The 22,483-nt window shown below is 36.2% G+C and overlaps 1 protein-coding gene across 11 annotated transcripts in view; it reads left to right on the top strand.

Annotated features, from left to right (window-relative positions):
• The window catches only part of LOC129732875 (uncharacterized), a 446,464-nt gene that overhangs the window by 414,581 nt on the left and 9,400 nt on the right, over positions 1-22,483 (top strand). For 9 of the 11 annotated variants that reach the window (XM_055694247.1, XM_055694245.1, XM_055694248.1 and 6 more), the window contains 5 exons: positions 11,262-11,373; positions 11,464-11,656; positions 11,724-11,932; positions 12,824-12,954; positions 13,020-13,264. In XM_055694247.1, the coding sequence (XP_055550222.1) occupies positions 11,262-11,373; positions 11,464-11,656; positions 11,724-11,932; positions 12,824-12,954; positions 13,020-13,264 (890 nt within the window). The remainder of the gene's footprint in view (positions 1-11,261; positions 11,374-11,463; positions 11,657-11,723; positions 11,933-12,823; positions 12,955-13,019; positions 13,265-22,483) is intronic. The other 2 variants (XM_055694246.1, XM_055694244.1) reach the window with 1 other exon arrangement.

Raw genomic sequence — 22,483 nt, 5'->3', positions numbered from 1 at the left:
TTGAAATATTTTTTTTTTAATTTATTTGGTACATTAAGTTATTATGTTCATTGATGATGATGGATTTTTTGTTTGAATATAGTTATATAATATTAAATAGTAGAGTAAAAAAAAAAGAGTCGGCTACACGTGTTTGAGTCACGCGCGCGGAGACTGACATAGACAATCTTGATATGAGTACATCAGGTTTAAACCCCTGAAATGGAAACAAAAAGCATATCGGGTTGACAAATTGCTTTTTGGCTTGTAATATTTTCTAAATTATTTTACTTTTTTTTTAACAATTCATCTGTTTTCACAATTTAAAATAGGGTTTGGAGTGAAAACTGAAAAGGCTTGAGTTTGCCTGTGATCTGTAGAGCTCGTTATCAAGAACTATAGTATCATTGGATCTCTCTCGTAGTTCTAGATCGTTATCTAGAACCAATTCTGATTAGTGCACGCTCTTAAACATTAGGTTCAATTCCTAATCAAGTCCAGATAATTTTCGGGTTGGAAACGTTCTGGATGAGCCTTGGATTGGAAATCCGTCAAATTTTTTTTTTTTTAATTATTGGTATTCATTTGAAGGGTTACTATGTCTGAAATTAATAACCAGTCCGTTATTTGTTTGCCAACTGGTTACATTGCATGTTTTTAAAAATATCTCATATAGATAAATCGTCCAGCTCAAACCGATGTAGGGGTATGAGGTGGGACCATCATCATCATCATCATCATCATCATCATAGCGCTCTATTTCAGTAGTTTTTAAATATTTCTCAGAGCCTTTTTTTTGAATTTCTATCTGGTTATGCTCTGTAAAGCCTGATTTGAGTTATTATATTTTCATAGTATTTTTAATTAGAGGTGTAAGACTTAACTTTTTTAGTGTCTTGCTGGCTTTTTTGAATTCCTGATCGTTAGCATTTCAAAGAATTTCACCATCTTTTGACTGACGTGTTGAGGGCCCTTAAGTTGAAATTTCTGAAATTTCAATCCCTTTTTTCACTTAAGCTTAAGTAAAGAGTTTTTATTGGACCTATCCGCAAAATTATATCTGAAATAAACTCTGCTGCGGTGAATTATGAACAATTTGATTAAAATTATTGTGCTAAATTTCGAAGAGAATTGAAAATTTTCCAGTAGTTTTTTTAGGATCTGTGAAAGAAAAACCCAAATTATTCCACCTAGCGGTGTTGGATTATTCTTCACTCTAAAAAATCAGAGCCGATAAATTGGTTTATGCCATTTACTTTTTAAAGATAATTTCATTTAAATGTTGGCCACGGCTTCGTTTTAAATGGTCCATACGAAAAGTCCAATTTTGGGTCATTTTTTCGAGTATTTTGGCTGGTATCTCGCGAATAACGCTTGTAATGTTGTCTTCCAAGGCTGGAACTGTTGTTGGCTTATCCGCATAGACGAGAGACTTAACGTAGCACGCCGTGTCAGAAACGGAATATTATGTAAATTTAATGCAACTCGGGTTTTTCTTCACCAAAAGGTAGTTTGAGGTCTAAGCTTTCAAATGAAAGTGGTTTTAAAATATTCTATCGGGGAAAACTTGAATAAAATGAGTTTGAGTTTTTATTCAATGTTTTGACCATTTTTTGTCATTTACGGAGACGCTAGTAACATTGAGATATAAGGTATGGTAACGATATGAACAATGTGTGTGTATGTGTGTGTGTATGTGTGTGTGTGTGTGTTTGTGTCAAAGTCGTTAAAAATCTGTCCACGTGGTATGTGGATGGCCCTAAGCCCAATTCCAAAGCATAACAATAAAACAGACTAAAAAACATATTGATTTTAACTTCGACTCTACTGGTTTTATTCGTGGGAATATCGGTTTCACGTTACTGGTATTGTGGTAACTAAATTCTGTAATAACAATGAATGCTAATTGTTGTTTTGGTAAAAGACGATGTCATCTGGGATGGACGAACATCTCAAGAGCCGTTTATATGATATCGGCTTCGCTTGAAACCAAAGTTTACCAAAACATCACAATTTTTTGTATATGATAATTAGGGACAGTGGTAAATCGCGATTTCGCGGAAACCGCGAAATCCAGTATTGGCCGCGAAATTTACAAAAACCCGCGAAATGCCGCGAAAGTGATGAAAAACCACAGCAACACGGACAAACCTGAAGATTAATAGACACCTCGATGGCAACGGGAGTCCTTTTCCTACATAACCAATAAAATAAAATATTTTGGTAGCCTGGATGGAATTGGCGGTTCGCTTGGTAGATCCTCTAAAAGCAAAGATTTTGGCAACTGGTGACCTTCATGATAGAATTTCAGATTGTGCAGCCATAAAATCGGAGTTGCAGGATGATCTAAATACAAGCAAGCATTTTAAAAAATACTCGACAGTGTAATTGGTATGGTATTATAGTTTTGGTAGGTACTCGGATCGCGGACGTTCTTCAAAACTTTATAATTTGGATCCTGAACAGTATAGCTTGAACAATAGGTGCTTACCGACACCAAAATTTGACTGAAAACAATTTAACACAGTATGCATTATTTGTCATTAATGCAAAGAAAGATGAATCGTACGGTTAAAGTACCAAATATTAAATAAAACAGTTTCTTTTTTTATCAAAAGCAAAATCACTTTTTTTTAGTATTTCCTGAAGAAAAAAGTTGATGATAATATATTGTATATTCTGGTTTCGTACTATTGACATGCTAATTCTACAAATTTCGCAATTCACACAATTGTAGTGCGAAATTCGAGCAAAACTTTTAAAAGATTTCGCATCAACTTGACCAGATATTGGCAGCACCCTATCAAAACTCAATGAAACTTTGTATGTGTGTTACTACCCTAAGCATCTTTGCATATTTTTAGAGATAAGGAAAGTTGACTGTGAGATAGTGATAATATGAGTGATAATATCAGAAAGTGTCTGAAATTTTTAGAAAAATATTGACAGAATAGAATTACAGATGATACACCATAAAATAATTATACAAAAAATATGTTGTTTAACAAAATCGGATTTAATTCACACCATCAAATCACATTTAAAACTGATTTAAAATTGAACTACAACAGATGCGGCCATTTTTCAATTTTGTCTCTACTATACGTTTTGCTGCCAAACGAATATTCAACGCTATTGTTTCTTTTAAACTCTAAAGAAAAAAGCTGGTGATAAACATGTTATAAATCAGTTCTACTTCAACTAATCAGTCCGATTTAAAACATCATTCAGATTTAGAACATTAATGCGAGTGAATTGAAACCTAATGTTTTCCTAGTAACTTATTTATGACTTATTTATTACTTTTTCCTTTCATTTTTTTCGAAAGAGATATTGCAGGTGTTAGTAAGGGTTAGGTATCAACAGAAAATTCTCAAGCCAGTCGTCGCTTGTTACAGCAGCTACATATGAATTAATACATTATCATAAACATTTTGTATTTTTTCTTATCGATAAATTCCGTATCCCAAGCAACATATTTTATTACATCTAAGTGTCAGTAAGCATAATGTGACAAATTAGAAAAATCATGTGCGGTCTCTGCAACAAACATCATTAATACTATGTAACCTGAAAAGCGCAAATTTGAAGTTTATATGCAACTATCCAGTTATTACTGATGATGTTTCTGTTTGACCATTAGGTAACATGATTCGTAACATATCGATCGCAGTGAAACAGATAAAGAACTTGTTTCATGTTACATTGTGCATATCATAAAACTTTTTCTTGGTCAAATGGAAGTTTCGATTTAACAAATTTCTTAGGCATATTTGTCTGGCTTACGCGACAAATTTTCGCGAATTTTCGAATCAGCGCGGTTTTTTTCGCGGGTTTTCGAATCAATGTTTTTTTCGTGGATTTTCGAATAACCGTGTTTTTTTGCGCGAAATTTTGAATCAACGCGCATTTTTAAATTACCTTGTTTTTTTTACGCGGATTTCCGTTTTTAAGTGGTTACAATGTAAATTGTTACTGAAATTTTTTATGAAACATTCTATGGAAATCTTTTTGTTTTGAAAAAATGTCAATGCTACTTTTAGATCTTTCCTTTTATGATATTTGTTGCAATAGGATCAATTTTTTAACAAATATTTGCAATGGTATTCTAATTTAAAAATAAACATGACATTCTGATATAAGATATGCAAAAACTTTCAGTCGGTAGTAGAATAAATTTGACGTTATATACGGAAATCACAATTCGGTTTACAATTATCTGCCGTAACTACTATTAAACTTCGGCATGTTTATTTGTCACTTGTTTAACGTTCAAATTTGTTTCACTGAAACAACGGCATCTCAAATGTTGCCAGTATATTATCATGTAACAACAACTTGACAAATCTTGTCACGAAGTAACTTATTCTGCCCATGAAACTTGTTATAATGTAACGAAGCGGTCGCATAAGGAAAGCACGAGCAAGACGGTCACGTTTTTTTCCAACGATTTTCATAATATTCGACATTTACTAATACTTTCCATAAAATAATACCAATTAAACCATTCTAATAGCATTAAAAATTGTAACTTCTAAAAGTTTAAAGCTGCAATAGTTTAAATTCGACACGGCGAAAACTACATCAGTTTGCTGCACTGATGAGGGGAATTAATTGCGATCATTTTTTGAACATGAAAAACGCTCGATATAATCATAATATAACTAGCATTATTATTTGTTAAAATATCAATAGTTGCACATAGAAACGAGCAATAGTCCGTCTTGCTCTAGTTTCAAGATGTGGTGTTTCAATCGTGAAGAGTTTAAAAACAAAGGAGCGATGCCGTTTTGTCTGCATATTACAACTGCAGAAACGGATAACTAAAAAACACTACCAACTACGAGCGTGCGGTGGTGCAGGAAAACTTAGTGGGGAAAAATTTGTCACGGCCATCCAACAACATGATCAGATTGGTAAAAAATGACGAGCTGCTCCGGATAAGTAGGACTGTCTTTGTTTTTGCTCAGCTGAGCAAATTGAATCTGCAATGTAACCTCTCAATATATGTATATTGCATACCAGTTGTCGACTAGTGACAATGTAATAAGATTTCTGCTATCTCCACATATCAATTGCATGTAAACAAAATTGTAACAATCAATGATTGTTCAAAGTTACACTACCCACTGTGTAACATTTCTGTATCTTGGTGAGATAAAAAGTCATTTCGCGACTGATATGTGACTTTTTCTTCTATTATTTAACCGAATTTATTTCACAGTAACTATAATGAGATAACTAAGTGACTTTTCATTTACTTTCGTTTTCAAATCGATGTTACAAATGTTGCTTGGGATTATACTACTACTACACTGTACAGGTTCCTCCCTCCTCTCTCTCTCTCTCACACACACACACACATACACACGCCCACATACATGCACACATTGTTCGTATCGTTACCATACCATATATTTCAATGTTACTATCGTCTCCATAAATGGACAAAAATGGTCAAAACATTGAATAAAAACTCAAACTCATTTCATTCAAGTTTTCCCCGATAGAATATTTTTAAACCACTTTCATTTGAAAGCTGAGACCCTAATTTACCTTTTGGTGAAGAAAAACCTGAGGTGCATTAAAGGTGCAGAATATACCGTTTCTGACACGGCATGCGTAGCCTCACAAAAAATATTCTAGCGGTGTTAAATCGCATGATCTAGGCGGCCAATTCACCGGTCCCTTTCGTGAATGAATTGCTCACCGAACTCATTCCGCAATATGTCAAATGATTCGCGCGATGTGTGGCACGTTGCTCCGTCTTGCTGAAAACACATGTCAACAAAACCCAGCTCTTCCATTTCCAGCAAAAAAAAAATCAGAAATCATCGCGCGATAGCGAGCGCCATTGACCGTAACGTTGCGATTTTGATCATCTTTGAAGAAGTACGGACAAATGATGCCTCCAACGTGTAAACCGCACCAAACCGTGCATTTTTCTAGGTGCATTAGCGATTCTTGTATTGCCTCTGGTTGCTCTTCGATCCAAATGCGGCAATTTTGCTTATTAACATACCCATTTAAACAGAAATGAGCTTCGTTTTGGTAATAAAATTCGATTATTTGTAAGCGTTGTTCAGGCGTAAGTCTGTTCATGGTGAAATGGCAAACCAAACTGAGTACATTAGACTTTGACAGCTGTCAGAATTCCCGCGTGAACTGTCAAATCTTAATACACGATAAACCAAATAGCGAAAAAATCACCCTTTACATGAAAAGTCTCATAACTCTTGTCTTTAAGCATCTATAGTGCTGAAAAGAACCGATTCCATAATCTTCAGTATGAAATTCGTGCTACAGAACGCTGATGATCGCACCACCACCGGTAGTATTGAATATTTTGTTGGCCGCGCATAAAATTGGCTCTCCGCTGTGCTCTCCAGTAGCTGTGCCAGCAAAATATCCTGCAGCGTACGATAGTAACTGTTGCTGCCGTATGCAAAATAAAGGTGACATGCTCCGCACTGCCTGGAAGTTGACTCGTATGCAGCTCTCGTTTCTCGATGTCGCGTTCCTCTAACAGCTGTACTCCACTCGCTGTTGTGTGACAAACTAGACCGAAGCTGAATTTTCTACACGCGGTCTTTTGTATCGAGTTCAGAGTAGATTTTTGCCATTAGGGCGTGGCCGCACAGCTTAGAGAAAAACATACAAACCAAAACACTTTGTTGAGTCAAAATATGTAGGCAGTGGAATTTGTTTCGTCCATGTTATTGTTATCTGTGCTCGGGAAGCAAGCCAATAACGAGGGAATGTATGGGAAAGCTTGACCTTGGAAATTTTCACCTTTTTCCACCATTAAGCAGTAAAGTAACAATGTTGAACATTATATCAAACAATTGTTACATATTTTATCTATCCACCGACATATAAATGACTAAGATGCATTAAGTCGTTCGCTTGCTATAATCGTTTGAAATATGACGCAACATTTGCCAGTTTCATTTTCAATTTCACGAAGTGTAATCTAGTATAGAAAACAAAGACGTAGTCCTACGTCAAAATGCTACTTCATTTAAGTATGTTCCTTATATACAACCTCTTCATCTCTTCTTATTGACAATTCATTGTTACGAAGCATTACGAGTTTTGTACAACCAATGTTTGGACAGTTTTTTTATACAACCAAAAATTTCTGAGCTACGTAGATAAATAGTTAAACATTTGGATGCTTCGGCTGGTGGATGAATCCAGGGCGCGTCGTTCGCATAGATTTGTGGTGTTTGACAATCGTTCATCTTTGTAATGGGTTGCCTTCGCGGGCAACATTGTTTGATTTCATCACTGACCACGGTGACATAACAAAAGTTCACATCGTTGGACAACGTTATTCTACTCCCCTAACAAACTACGGTGACACAACCGTTTCTTTCCGTCGCAGTCGTGGAAATGCAGAGGTAATCTCGGTCTCCGATAACAATGACTATTACACCTCCTTCTTTACCCGTCAGCACGTAGCCGGCGCCGTTATTAATCTATAAAAAGCGGAAGCTATTGAATTGTTGTACACAGAGGATGGTATACTATTCCCAAGTAGAGCAATTCCACAAAAAACGGGCAACCAACCAATTTAATCGACCATTCTTCATTTGGCTGAAACTTTGCATAAACAGTTCTATAGGCAAAAAATGGCATTTTGTGCTATTGGTTTCATTTTTTGGAACACGACTCATTTTTGAGAAGCTATTGAAAAATACTATTTTGGGAAGGTATTGATGATTAGAATATTTTTAGAGCAAAAACTGGTTTGTTTGATCGGTGTGATGTCTTCGGAAAAGTTGCAGATAGTAATTTTGTCTTTCCGAAAAAATATGCGCTCTAGAAAAAATTATTTATTTTTTGAAAAAAAGTTGAAAGAAAAATCAAAAGTCAATTAAAAAGGCTCATGTTTTAAAAATCTGATTTTTTTTTTTCATAGTAACCTAAACCTAAGATTACCTAATCAACAAAACCGGTCAGATCACAATGAAACCGATCCGAAACGCGCGTCTTGTCATTGCTTCAGAAGCTAGCCTTGGAACTTTATACGTGATTATCTTCGAATGCAGTTTTAAAAAAATGACCTTGCCGTGCTCACGATTGCCGAAAAACTGCAGCGATTTTTTTATCAACGGTGTCGGTCCATGAACAATTTTTATACTTTACCTTATTTTTTGATGAAGATAGTTTAACTTTGCAGAAAAAAAATTAAAGCAGTTTATGGCAACGAAAAACCAGATTTTTCGATAAACAGCTTCCGTTTGATATAAATGAAATAGGGTAGGGAACATATTCTAAGCAGCTTCAGGAACCGTCTGTGTATTGAGACGAAATACTCGAAAAATATCGGGTGAAATTCAAACAGGAGTATATCAATCTGTTCTCTATCATTTTCTCTGTCAGAACTTGTTTTCAGATTGTAAAACTAAATTAGCAAACTTAAACAATAATCAATTGAAGTTACCAATCGAGGCACACTATTCCAATCACCCCGAACCTATTTTAAGCAGTTTTCATCTGTTTTGCAGGCGTTTTTTTGCAGCACCCGAAGTGGCTTCTGAATGGCTGGTGGTCGATTTGTTTCAAATGATGTTTGTTCACAGATTTCTTTGTGATCAACGGTATTTCTTATATTCGTAAAACAGCTAGACAATCAAAGTTTTCGTTTCCATCATTGAAATTGTCGATATTGATCAAAATGCAGGATTTTGAGGCCTGTCTTTGCGGCTGATTAAAATAGGCGCTACTGCTCAAGCCGTTCCTTGCCCTACTTATAAAAATTATTGTTTATAGACCCGGAAAAGCTCTAAACAAAAGGAATATTGTGGGTTCCATGGTTTTTTGTTGACCTACTGTGTGAACAATGCTAGCCTCCTGTAAAAGGATTTCGGGAAAACGGCCATTGCTCCACTAATATTTTTTTCATATACAATTCCTCTTTAAGTAGTTGTTAAAATTGTTGTAACATTAAAATTTTCTTATATTTTACAGCTCATTTTATCTTTTTGAATTTCAAAATGGCGTCTGGTTTCAAACTTTCGGGCTCCAGGCTTTATCCCGGTTCGAGAAATATCAATATCGGATGATATTTATAGCCATTTTAGACATAATAATAGTCGCCAAATTGAATTTGAAAAAGATTTTCGGTTTCTTGGCATAACTCTGGCTCCGGCAATGCAAGGGGAGAAACTGGCAACAAGGCCGATTGTTTGTGTGCGCTTTCATCTCCACATAATTTCTCCTTTTGAAGTGTGTTTTGCAAGAAAATAAATAGTGAAATCTACCAAAATTACGTGTGTTGGTGTTCCAAACCACAGAACTATCGGAATATGCAGTCTTTGGAGGATATTGTGCGGGATAAGTGATATAAGTTTTAGATTTTTTTTCTGTTTGAGTTGTTTGTGTTGACATACTATATACTCAATCAATTGTTTTTTGACATGTAGTCAGCGCTGCATTTTTTTGCTTCGATCATCGACGTGTAGAGGTAGATTCATACAGATCCGTTTTGTATGTATTTTCGGTTGAAAGTAGAGGGAAAATGTACTATTTTTTTAGTAGAATGTTTGTAAATATACAGAGGGTTTCTTGTTTATACGAATGTGTCATTTAAGAAAATTTTTTAGAGATTCGGGTTTATGTTTCGGAGAACATTGGATTTTGTTCGCGTGGGTCTTATTAGACAATATTCGACTATCAGTTTAGTTGTAATGGAAATATATGATGTGGTAAAACCCCTTTGGACTGGCTGTCTGAAGATTAATTTGCTACTAATGACAATTATGTCAAATCGGTGGATAATAATAAGCGTATAACTAAACTATCTATTATACATTCACCCTTAACCTCAAAACATAAAATAGTAAAATTGCTATATAAACAATCTAAAAATTCAACTGATAAAATACAAATTAAACTAAAAAGTCGGTAAATCACAACAGCCTCAGCTCTTATTAGCTCTCAAAATTCATACCTATAATATAATCAATTATCGACCCGCAACATCTAACAGATGTATCCCAGGGTAACCCTTTCCTACTAAAATTTCCCATCTCATGTAACATTTATGAGAGCATGTAGAGTTCTCTATGGTTCTCTTGAGTAAATGTTGGACTAACATTCCTTTTCCGTTCCCCAACAGATGCACGGACGTGGCCAGGGCAGTAACAGTTTTGTTTAGTAACATTCAATTAGATCCCAAATTTCATGCTGCTGCTCAGAAACGATGCTATGCTATAATTTTGGTTCCGGAAATATCTATATTGAATGATATTTGGCCATTTTAGGCTATTTTCCAAAAAACCAGAAGTCACCATTTTGAATTACAATAAAAGTCGAGAGATGATTTCTGTTCTCTGGGCATTATTCCGGTTCTGAAAATGCCCATATTAGATGGTACTTGGCCTTTTCACAACCGAATACACCTCAGAAACGAAAAGAAAAATCGATTTCAAAAATGTATAGATAAGATTAACTGCGTTACAGAATTTCACATGAGTGAAGCTTAATCTTTTCTTATTTAAAAAAAAAGTTGAATAAAAAGTGCATAGTCTAGAATCGATACAGCAGCGCCAGTTATAGACTTATTGACGCGGCTTATCACTAAAGCGTAAAAGGACTTATAGAAAAAGTTGAAAACAGATTTGTTTATTAGAAACCTTTCTGCTAGTTCAGATTTAAGACTTAAGAGAGAAAAGTGGAAAGTCTCATCCAAGTGTAAAAATGCTTAAACTCTATTGAGCTAGCTGTCAGTCTGTTCAGAAATATTGTATTATATTATCCCAATTTGAAACTGGGGCACCTTTCATTTCAACTAGAAATGAGATATGCCTTTCTTGATATTCTGATTTCAATTGATTGCTTATTGATGTATATATCTTGCAACCAGAATAATACCAGCTTTGAAACAAACCAACGCTCATGCTCTACTTGAAGTTTAGAGCGCTCACAGCTTGGGTATAAGACAAAATTGTATTCATCTTTCTTACTATGAAGGAGCACTCACATCCTTTCCTTCGTTATTCCCGTTCAAGTTTCAAACAGCAGTTCCTCCAGGCAAAGTAATTAATACGATCAGAGCATGTTTGAACAACTAGGCTATTATATTCCAACCGTGGCTCTTGTTTTAAAAACAAAGGAAATGTACTCTAATCCTCTATTAAATTTTCCACTTTTCTGTACTGAGTTTCGAACTAAAGCTCTGATACGATTGAGGCCGCCTCTCGTACTCAAAAGTAATCTTCCGAAGTTAGGATTTATGCGTAACATAATTTATTTTTTCCTTTTCTCCCGAACAGGTATAATAGAGAAGAAGTAGTTAGATCGTTAGGTAAGGAAGTAAACTTAAATCCACCTTTAACGTTAGGACAATTGCCAGATACCCCGGAAGAACTTCTCAAACTGGATCAGGTAAGTGGGATAGGAAAATTACGCATTACGATGCTAAAACTTAATTTTTTTCTTCTGTTTCTGTTTCTATTCCCGTTCCACGGTCGCTAGGTTTTCATAAAATCTGAACTGAAGGTGGGCGTCATCTACGTGAAGGAGGGTCAATATACAGAAGAACAAATTTTAGACAATAATGAAAATTCACCGTTATTTGAGGAATTTTTACAGCTACTAGGTGATAAAGTTAGATTACGTGGTTTTGATAAATACAAAGGCGGCCTTGACACTGTTCACGATTTAACAGGTAAGTTTCGATCGCCCTGATGAGTGATTCTGTTTGTCAAATTTGGTGTTTTTTTTTTATTCGACAGGACTTTACTCCGTTTATACAAACTGGCGTTCGATAGAGATTATGTTTCACGTTTCTACGCAGCTGCCGTACGAGCGGCACGATCCGCAGAAGCTGCAGCGAAAGCGCCACATTGGCAACGACATTGTCTGCGTTGTCTTCCTAGAGGCGGACAATACCGCCTTCAGTCCGGCGTGCATCAAGAGCCATTTTTTACATACGTTTATTCTGGTGAGTACGATCGGTATATTCAAATTTCGAAGCACACTAGAACGACAACAGACGATTGGTTCCGTTGCCCCTGCCTTTATTTATTCAGTTTCTGCCAATAAAGTGTAGACGGCTGGTACTGGTACAGATTGTTTTACAATATACCGTTTTCTGGAAGTAGATTCATGGCAACTGTAAAAAACGCAGCTGTCGAAAACCTTAGTAGAAACGAAAACCTGATCTTCCGTTTTCTCCATAAATTATAAAATCACTCGGCTGCTCAATTCTTCATTCTCGCAGGGATGTACAGTTGGGCTAGAGAGAATTGGAAACACTTTATTCCCTGCTCGTACCACGACCATCCCCTCTTGTGTTGTGTTGTTCGAATTATGCCAACAATGAACCGCAGCTTCCAACGATAGCCTTTTTTCCTACTCCCCCAGCGTTCATTTAGGGCCCGGCCCTTTTGAGGCGACTTTTTTGTATTGCAAAAGCTTCCAATAGTACGCTACTGAATTTTGTACGGCTGAGTTTGTGCACAAAAGAGATACAGTGTCTCGGGATGAGGAGAAAAAAAATCCGTTGAGTTAGGATAGTCATAAAGAGGACTTTCACTGCTATGCACAGATAGACTACCGGCACAAGAAAAACATTCATGTTGGGAGGCATAGTTAAAGTGTTTTTCTTTTTTCGAAAATAACACTGGTGTACAAATGATTACTTTTCTCTTGATTCAAAAAATATTCTTCAAATAGTTTTCTTGCAAAAATTTACACCAAAATAATTTGTCATAATTGTAACCATGCGCTTCCATCTTCGAGTATTTTGGTGGAGAAGCGTGGTCATCGATGTTTTTCAATCAAATAAACTTAAAAATTATACGAAATGATAATAATTTTCCCCATTTTTAAGGTACGTGTATCAGCTCGAATCAAACGGAAACCGACCCGCTACGAGGTGTCGGTGGTTACGAGGGACGAAGTTGGTGCCTACAAACCGTATCTTTGGGAGCAATCGGTGTTCGAGAAGGGTCCGATGTTCAGGTAGGATTATTTCCCAATTCTGTTTCTAGCAAACTCATTTCTACTCGCACCCCCTCGCAAAACAGGGAATGGCTGCTGACGAAGATCGTGAACGGCGAGCGGGCGTCCTATTCGGCGCCAAAGTTCGCCCGGATGCAGGAACGCACCCGTTCGCAGATGCTCGAGGACATCGTGGCCAACCTGGCCAACCACGCCGAAACCGGACAGATCCCCAAACCATACCGACGGGGTTCGTGGAGACCCATCGGTGAGGATCCTTGCATGTTACGAGTGACAGTTAGTTGCTGTATGCGCCTCTATGTAACGCATAGTATGTACTTCGCAAAAAACGCTATCTCTGTCTGTCTTCTGTTCAGCACACACGCTCAACAACCACACTCAGCACTCTCGCAAGTGGTCTCGACTGGCCGAGACCCGCCACCTGGGCACCGGAACAAATCTTTCTATTTGTGTTGCACTTTTCTCCTCCACTATGGTGTCTTATTACGCTATTATTCTAACTGCGCGCTCACACTGCTATCCGACTAACAGACTCTTCTTTGTGTTATGCCATTCGCCGTTTCCCTTTGATGTTGTTGATTCCCGACAATTGTCGGATGAATTGAGTTACAAACGAGTTCACTTCGTATTGGATTTCATTTTCTACATGCAAGACTTGCAATCAAAATGATGTTTTGTTTGTAAGGAAACCGGAATTTGAACATTTATTTGCATAAATGATGGTTCTAGGTTGCATATATTCATCTACTAATTCAAACATTCTACCAACTACAAACTGCAAACTATGCTTAAGTAAATAGTCGCTACAAACTCCAAGCTCTCTATTCATGAACTGAAAGTTGCTATCGATGTAGTTTATTCAATTTTCTGTTCTTTTCGCAACTACGCTCTTACTCTGTGCCTGGCTTTTTTCTGCTTTTCTGCTATTTGCCCGTACGCTTTCTTGTAGTTTAAATATTTGCTTGCTACTGCGCTGAATACAATGGTGCTTTGCTATCTCGTCTAACTTATTTATTAGAGCTGTGGTTTTATGCTTGCGTAAGTTAAGGACTGCTTTCTGATGTAGTGAACTGATAATCAAGAACGAACGAACATTTAGTTTGTTACTGGATGTTGAGATCGTTCGTGTTCCGATTCAATTATCGGGGTGATTTTTGTGATAAGAAACCAGTTATTATACACTAGTAGTACACAAGAATAGTGAAATGGCTATGGACACGAGAAATATGTGGACACCAGTGCATTACTGATCGCATGACTTTATTCTACATTATGTTAAGAGGTTTGAAAAAATCCCATTAAAAATTTAATTGGAGAATGGATCATATTTATTGGATGTTAATTAGACTAAAGGGGGTGGCATATGAAGAGCTCCTGGCTGAATGTGATTTTTTTTTTGTTATAATTAATGCTTTGTGTGGAAACAAATCGTTCAATATTTGTGTTTCCGATGTACAAAAATGCGATTTGTTTTTCACATTCCAAACATACTTATAGGCTTGCTATTTCCGCCAAGTATTCGGTCAAATTCAACATTTACATAACTTAGTTTTCTGCTGCCTCTGCGAGAGCAGCTATTTTTTTTCATTCATCGAAGTTTAAAGCATTTCTACAGAGCGGTGTTAATGAAATTTTACTACTAACTGGGCACATGCCAAAATTGACAAAAAAAAATATTAATATCTATTTTTAAATATTGGCAGCTACCAAAAATGCCAGGATTGGCCGTGCCAAGAAAACACGTTTTCGATTTGTTCTATTTCAAGGCTCTAGCTGTTCTCACCTTTAGGAGCTTTGTTGGCGTATTGGCAGCATGCAAATAGTTTGTGTTTGTTTGGTAGCACTAAAATCACGTTCGGGATTCATTCTGATTTATTTGGTGCATTTCAACGAACCCAATTGAATTTAATCAAAGTTCGAAACTTCGCAAGTTGAAGCGAGGAATTGTCAACAAGACATTGATTTTTCAAAGATCAAGTAAGATAGATAATGTCTAAGTAGCAAAAATTGTAAACTTTTTAATTCAAAACTTTGATTTAATTTTATTTTTCAAGTTGCGAAAAAGTTCGCAAAGACATGCTAAATTAATCGTGTTCATAAATAAAAACAAATTTTCTTCATTCATTTTAAAACATCTCAACACCTCTATTCATCTTATCGCTCTTATTTGTACAATTTTCCGACAAATTTGACGATTTGTTTTTTCAAAGGAAAAGTTGTTTCAAAACTAAAGTCTAAACTTTGTCGAGTGGTCGGATGTTTTACTTTGGAAAAAATAGTGAAATTTGGCTAAAGTAATAAAATAAGAGGGATGTCCCCTAATCAATTGGAATGAGCAAAACGAAGCTTCAACCCCTGACATGTGAAAATTCATGGTTTGTTTCACCGCAGTATTTCTATTCACACTCCACGAAAATGCCTTTACAAGCTTTCATAAAAAATGACACATACGAGTTTGCGTTACTTATTGTTACATAGGGGGGAGGGGGGGGGGGGGGTAGTTGAACCAGTTGGTAACTGTGATGTTTGCTCAAAATTGCAAATATGGAGGGGGAACAGGTGTTTCAGCGTTATGAATTTTAGGGGGGGGAGTCATATCGGACGTTACTTATCGTAGCGGGGATAGGGGATCTGAAATCTAGGTTTCTAGCGTTACGTAATTTGTCTACGACGCCTTAGTGAAAATCAAAACAAGTGTAATTTTTTAGTTTAAACTAAAAATCAGAAAAAATCGTAGAGATCTAAGAAAACATACACAGTGCTTACTTGAAGTTCGATTATTGATTAGTATAAGCAGAAGAAAGTATTTTTTTTTAAATAAAAGCCTCTTTTTGCCACTGTAAAGTACCCCTCGTGTTCATGAGCATGTGAAGCCACCTATATGTATGTGTTAAGTATACCGTTAATCAAAGATGAAAAGAACAAGATACACAAGTGTCAGATGTTTTTTTATACCTTGCGAACGTCAAGTAATGTGGCACCCCGAACGACTCCCAGGAACATTAGTGGTGAATGTATGTGTGTAATGTGCGTGAACTGTGAAATACGAGCTTGACAATAACTACTAAAGGAATATCTTGTCAAATGGGCCAAACCGATGATACGAACACAGACACAGTTGATGTTTCTTGGACGTATTGAGGGCACTTCAATTTTGTTGACAGTGACATTCAGGGAGTTGTGGGCCTTGTTGTTGCTCGTCTCAGCTTTCGTTTTATCAAAAGCATCATATCAAGAAATTGGACAAGCGTCAAATCATACAACGCTCTCCATCCTTTGAACTTTTGATCTAAACATATAAAAATGGAGTTCTGTCTTTCTGTCTATCTGTCTGATGCATATAGGCTTGAAAACTACTGAACCGATCAACATGAAAATTTGTATGTAAGGATTTCTGGGGCCGGGTATGATAATTTGAGACTCCTTACAAACGAAACAAATTTTTTTAGCATAATTCGAGTACTAAACGAGCAAATGGAGCCAAACTTGGCACGTTGATATATTAGGAAGCATGAAATATTTCAATGGTGGTTTGATACTCCTCCCTGCTCTGAAAAGGGAGGCTCCCATTCAAACGAAACACAAATATCTGTATAACTCGAGTATTATTCAAGCAAATGGAACCAAATTTGGCGTGGTTCACGAGAGCAAGAAATAGTTCTGTGGTAGATCGTCTCCCTTCCTTTTTCTAGAAGGGGGGGGGGGATCCCATATAAATGAATGGCAAGTTTCTGCATAACTCATAAACTAATCAAGTAATAGTGAACTCTTTTATTCCACTGCGTCAGGGCAAATCTGCCGAGGAATAAAGAAACGACATCGCGGTTTACTGAGTGGGTAGTGAGGAGACGGGAAGGTTCATCGCGTAGCCAGGGGGATCTTCGGATATTGGGCGAGTTCACCGACTTGGGTATCACATCAGCAGCACCTTCTTGGGGAACTTGGTGTGTGAAATGAACTTCCCCTTCGGAGCTCACTTCCTTCGTGGGGGAAGCAAAATACGAAGTGCCCTACCAGTCGTTGCCATCCAGGGTGAGATAGGTCTCGACGTCCGTCGCAACATGGCGGTCGATTCGCCGGGAAAATCGACTTGACCATCCCAAGTAACACACGTTGTTATAGAGTAGTTGAGATAACGCCTCTAATACAACCTTCAGTTATAGATTTCAGTTGACATTACCTTCTCCATGACATCTCTATCACCAGAAAATCGCAAAAATCAAAGGCTACTAGTACAAGTATTGGTACTATACTGCCTGTAATCGCATAATTGTAACATTCGACATTTTATGAATTTCGTGCTTTCTATTGGGAAATGCTTAGAATAGTATGCACTTTTTACATCTGAAAAAATATGCTTATGTTTGTGTGAAAAAAGTCGTAAAAAATACCAAGTTGTTTTGTCACATAGCGTGAATAACCGCATAATTGACACACTACTTAGATTTTTCAACTTTTTTGTCAAAAAAGCTTCCATCCAAATCCACATCTGCATCCTTTGGAACTCGGAAGTTATTCTGGTTCGGTAACCAATCACCGGTGATTCGTTTCTGATGTTCAGCTCATGCTTGTTGAATACACGAAAAACTTCATTTCCCCTGCGATATATTTCAAAAGTAGCTTGAAAGTGACGGCATAAAAGTTGTTGACTATTTTAAGTCAGCGCGTCCCACTGTGCGCAGCCACTGACAAGCGATAGCTCAAAGGGGAGGAAGTAAGTCCCCCACACGATCAGTCAAGTGATCTGAAGTCAGCAAGCTGTCAGAGAGGAGTTGTGGCAAGTCATCTGAAGAGATCGAAAGTGATTGCGCGTTAATTTTCTCAGGCATTTAATTATTTCTCTAAATGCTACTGAATTCAAAAGTTAACTAGAATATTAATAGCATAAACTTAAGTTTAAAGATAGGAACACTTGTGAATAGAACCGAGATAACTATTTTTTGCTAAAAGCACATGCGCTAAGGTGTAGTACGGACTGGAAGAACGTTGAGCATACATCACGCATTATTTACGGGAAGAATTATTTACGGGAAAATACTAAACGAAAATAATAATATGTTGGAGATTGCCAACCGTTGGGATAAATTCCGCAATAATAATCCCCCTTGTGGAGACTCTTCTCACAAAAAGGACACATGTCCTGTGAAAGAGAGTAAAAATTTTCGCTGTGCGAATTGTAACGACAACCATATGTCAAATTTTTATCAATGCCCAGTCCGTTTAGCAATTGTTAAGGCAAGGCAAGGTAAACAAAATTCAATTTCTCAATTAAAACCAACTTCAAAACAAAATTCTCCAAGCGTACCAGTGACGCATAGTTTACCTACTCCTTTGCATACCCGTTTAACTTATGCACAGGTTACAGGTAGTTCGAACATTATACCGCCTAGTGTTGGTAGTTCGAAAATGACCGTTAATATGGGTAAGCAAAACACGCTAGAAAATAATTGTACACCTATCACTCCAGCTAATATTGCTGCCGAAAATATTTTTTCTAATGTCAACTGCCTGGGGCCTATTACGGCAGGTAAACTTTCTTTTTTGCAACAGGCAATGTTCGATCTTATGAACGCCATGTTGCAGGCAAAATCAATGTTTGAAGCCATTCAAATAGGCACAAATTTTACTATTAAAATTGTTTCTAATTTAAAATTTAGCAATGATTTTAAATAAAACAATTAAAATATTAAATTGGAATGCTCGCTCATTGAAGGCCAATGAGAATGAGCTTTTTAATTTTTTAACAGTAAATAATGTGCATATTGCAATTATTACTGAAACATTTTTGAAACCTAACATAAAATTAAAATATGATCCCAATTACGTGGTTCATAGATATGATAGGATTCAGGGTTCCGGCGGTGGAGTTGCAATTGTTATTCATCGCCGAATCAAACATCGTGCTCTTCCCCATCTTGGGACGAAAGTTATTGAAACTTTGGGAATTGAAGTTCAAACTGAACTTGGGATTTTATTCATTGCCGCAGCATATTTACCATTTCAATGCACACGCGAGCTCAAAAATTATTTTAAAGGTGATTTACAAAAACTCACCAGAAATCGTTCGAAATTTTTCATAATCGGCGATTTTAACGCTAAACATCGTTCAAGGAATAATTCTCAAAGTAATTCCAATGGCAAAATTTTATTCAATGATTGTGCTTCAGGATACTATTCTATTTTGTCTCCGAATAGTCCTACATGCTTTTCTTCTGTAAGAAACCCTTCAACAATTGATTTGGTGCTAACAGATCAAAGTCATGTATGTAGTGATTTGATCACACATGCTGACTTTGATTCTGACCATCTTCCAATAACTTTTTCTTTATCACATGAATCAGTTTTAAACCCTATGAGCTCTGTTTTTAATTATAACAAAGCTAATTGGGAAAGATACAAAAATTATATTGAGAGAAATTTCAATAATGAGCTTGATTTGCAAAACGAAGTGAATATTGATTCCGCTTTGGAAGCATTAAAATGTGCAATTGTTGATGCCAGGAATTATTCTGTTCTAAAGGCTCAAGTGAAATTTGATTCATCAATAATTGACGAAAATCTTCAACTTCTAATTCGTTTGAAAAATGTCCGCAGACGTCAATATCAACGTTCTCGTGACCCTGTTTTTAAAACTATTTATAAAGATTTACAGAAAGAGATTAAACATAGATTTACTCTTCTGAGAAATCAAAATTTTGAGACTAAAGTTGAAAAACTGAAACCATATTCAAAACCTTTTTGGAAGCTGTCGAAGATTCTTAAGAAACCTTCAAAGCCTATTCCAGTTTTAAAAGATGGTGAACGTTTTCTTGTATCCAATGAACAAAAAGCTCAAAGACTTGCTCAGCAGTTTGAGAGTGTTCATAACTCAAATTTGAATTTTGTGAGTCCAATTGAAAATGAAGTCACACGTCAATTTGATTTAATTTCTTCCCAGAATTTTTTACCTGCAGAAATAATTGAAACTAACTTGAATGAGATTAAATCAATTATTAAAAATTTCAAAAATATGAAAGCACCTGGTGACGATGGAATCTTTAATATACTAATCAAACATCTCCCTGAGAGCACAATGGAATTTTTAGTGAAAATTTTCAATTGCTGCTTCAAAATTGCATATTTTCCCAAATTATGGAAAAATGCAAAAATTACCCCCATTTTAAAACCGGATAAGAACCCAGCTGAAGTTTCAAGTTACCGACCAATCAGTTTGCTTTCTTCAATAAGTAAACTGTTTGAGAGAGTTATTCTTAACAGAATGATGTCACACATCAACGAAAATTCAATTTTTGCAAATGAACAGTTTGGATTTCGCCATGGGCATTCCACAACTCATCAATTGCTCAGAGTTACTAATATGATACGAGCTAACAAATCTGAAGGTTATTCCACTGGAGCTGCTCTTTTAGACATAGAAAAAGCATTCGACAGTGTTTGGCATAAAGGTTTGATTGCGAAATTGCAAACTTTTAATTTTCCAATTTTCCTAATCAAAATTTAAAAAATTATCTTACTGATCGAACTCTGCAGGTTGTCCATCAGAATTCAAAATCTGATAGATTTCCTGTCAGAGCAGGTGTGCCTCAAGGTTCAGTCTTGGGTCCAGTCCTGTACAACATATTCACTGCAGATCTTCCTGATTTGCCTCCAGGATGCACAAAGTCATTGTTCTGCGATGACACAAGCATTTCCGTAAAAGGAAAAAGTCTTCGTGTCATATGCAGTCGATTGCAGAAAAGTTTAGATATTTTTTCTTCCTACTTGCAAAAGTGGAAAATCTCTCCCAATGCTCCTAAAACTCAAATGATAATTTTTCCGCATAAGCCTAGGGCTTCTTTCCTCAAGCCAAACAATAATCACGTTGTCAAGATGAATGGGGTTATTTTAAGTTGGTCCGACAAGGTTAAGTACTTGGGACTAATTTATGATAAAAAACTTATTTTCAAAGAGCACATTGAGAGTATACAAGCCAAGTGCATCAAATATACGAGATGTTTATATCCTCTCATTAACAGGAATTCTAAACTTTGTTTAAAGAACAAACTTTTGATTTACAAACAAATTTTTAGACCAGCAATGTTTTATGCTGTACCGATCTGGTCAAGTTGCTGTTCAACAAGGAAGAAAACGCTCCAAAGGATTCAGAATAAAATTCTGAAAATGATTTTGAAGCGTCCTCCTTGGTTTGGTACACTCGAATTACATAGACTTACTGGTGTTGAACCATTAGAAGCTATGTCAAATAAAATTATTAACAATTTTCGACAAAAATCGTTGCAATCCTCAATTGCTACGATAAGCTCTCTTTATAGCCAATAAGTTAGCAATTAAGTTAGTTGTAAGTTTACTTCCCCTTTTCTGACAAGTAGGTTTAAATCCCTACGAATGATAAGTCCTTATTGCGAAAGCAAACAAATCCTAACAATAAAAATTTCAAATTTCTAACAGTGTTGAGAAATCACCATTTGTGATTGGACACACATACTCATTATTTACTAATATTTATCATAAATACTTAAGCTACTAACAAATCCCCCCTTAAAAAAAAAAAAAAAATAATCCCCCTTATCAGTAAATCCTAAGTGACGGTCGTTTTATTTGGGGATTATTATTGCGGAATTTATCCCAACGGTTGGCAATCTCCAACAAAAGTATCATTGCAAAAATTTCAACCACCTTGATTTCAAAAGTTATATTTAATGTATACATTGTGTAAAGTAGTGCTCTCTACATGATGCAAAGTTTAGTTAAAGTGAAGCGAATACCGCCTGCATGCTACCAACGCGGCTACCCCGCACGGCGGTGACACAAACACCATTTCAGCTAATTTAGCTATAAAAAGGCAAGCGCAAATATAGGAGAACGGTCAGTACCGCAAAATCAGTGTTGTTGTTCTACATTAGTTCAAAGTGAAGTGAATAAAGCAAATAAAGTTAAAAGTGACGGAGTTAGTGTCGTTAAGCCTTTTCTGAACGAAACATAGATTTAAGGTCAAAATATAAAAGTGCGATTTGCTCGAACAACCAATTTTGCAAATGTTACAAATATGCGATCATGGGCAGTATATGAAGTATTATAAAACTTCATGAAAGCAAGCCAACTTGTTTGACCGAAGCTGTAAAATACATCTCGAGTACCAATACGGTAGAAATACGATGAAAATAGGTTATTTTTAAGTTGTAATTGCTAGCTAATCAAAACATCGTTGACGCAAGCATAAAACTTCAAAATAAAAATATCGCAGAACGACACTGATTTTTATCAGGAACAATAAAGGAAAAAAATAGATAATATCGCGTTTCGAATAATCAAATAAGAAACAATATTAAGGGGTAATATCCATCATATGCTCAAAAAAATAAGGCTTTTTTCATGTTTTTTCAAAGGACATTTGAGATGTAAGGTTTATAAAAATATACCATTGGATTAAGCAACTTTTGGAGAATAGAAAAAAAAATATTGCTATTTTTTACAAAATGGCGGCTATGCAGCGATTGCCGTGAACCGCCTTTTTAAAAAGTTCTTCCGC

Source organism: Wyeomyia smithii, chromosome 3 (genome assembly GCF_029784165.1).
Source record: "Wyeomyia smithii strain HCP4-BCI-WySm-NY-G18 chromosome 3, ASM2978416v1, whole genome shotgun sequence".
Classification (NCBI taxonomy): domain Eukaryota; kingdom Metazoa; phylum Arthropoda; class Insecta; order Diptera; family Culicidae; genus Wyeomyia; species Wyeomyia smithii.
Note: the sequence above shows the minus strand (reverse complement) of the source record. Positions and strands in the feature narration are given on the sequence as shown.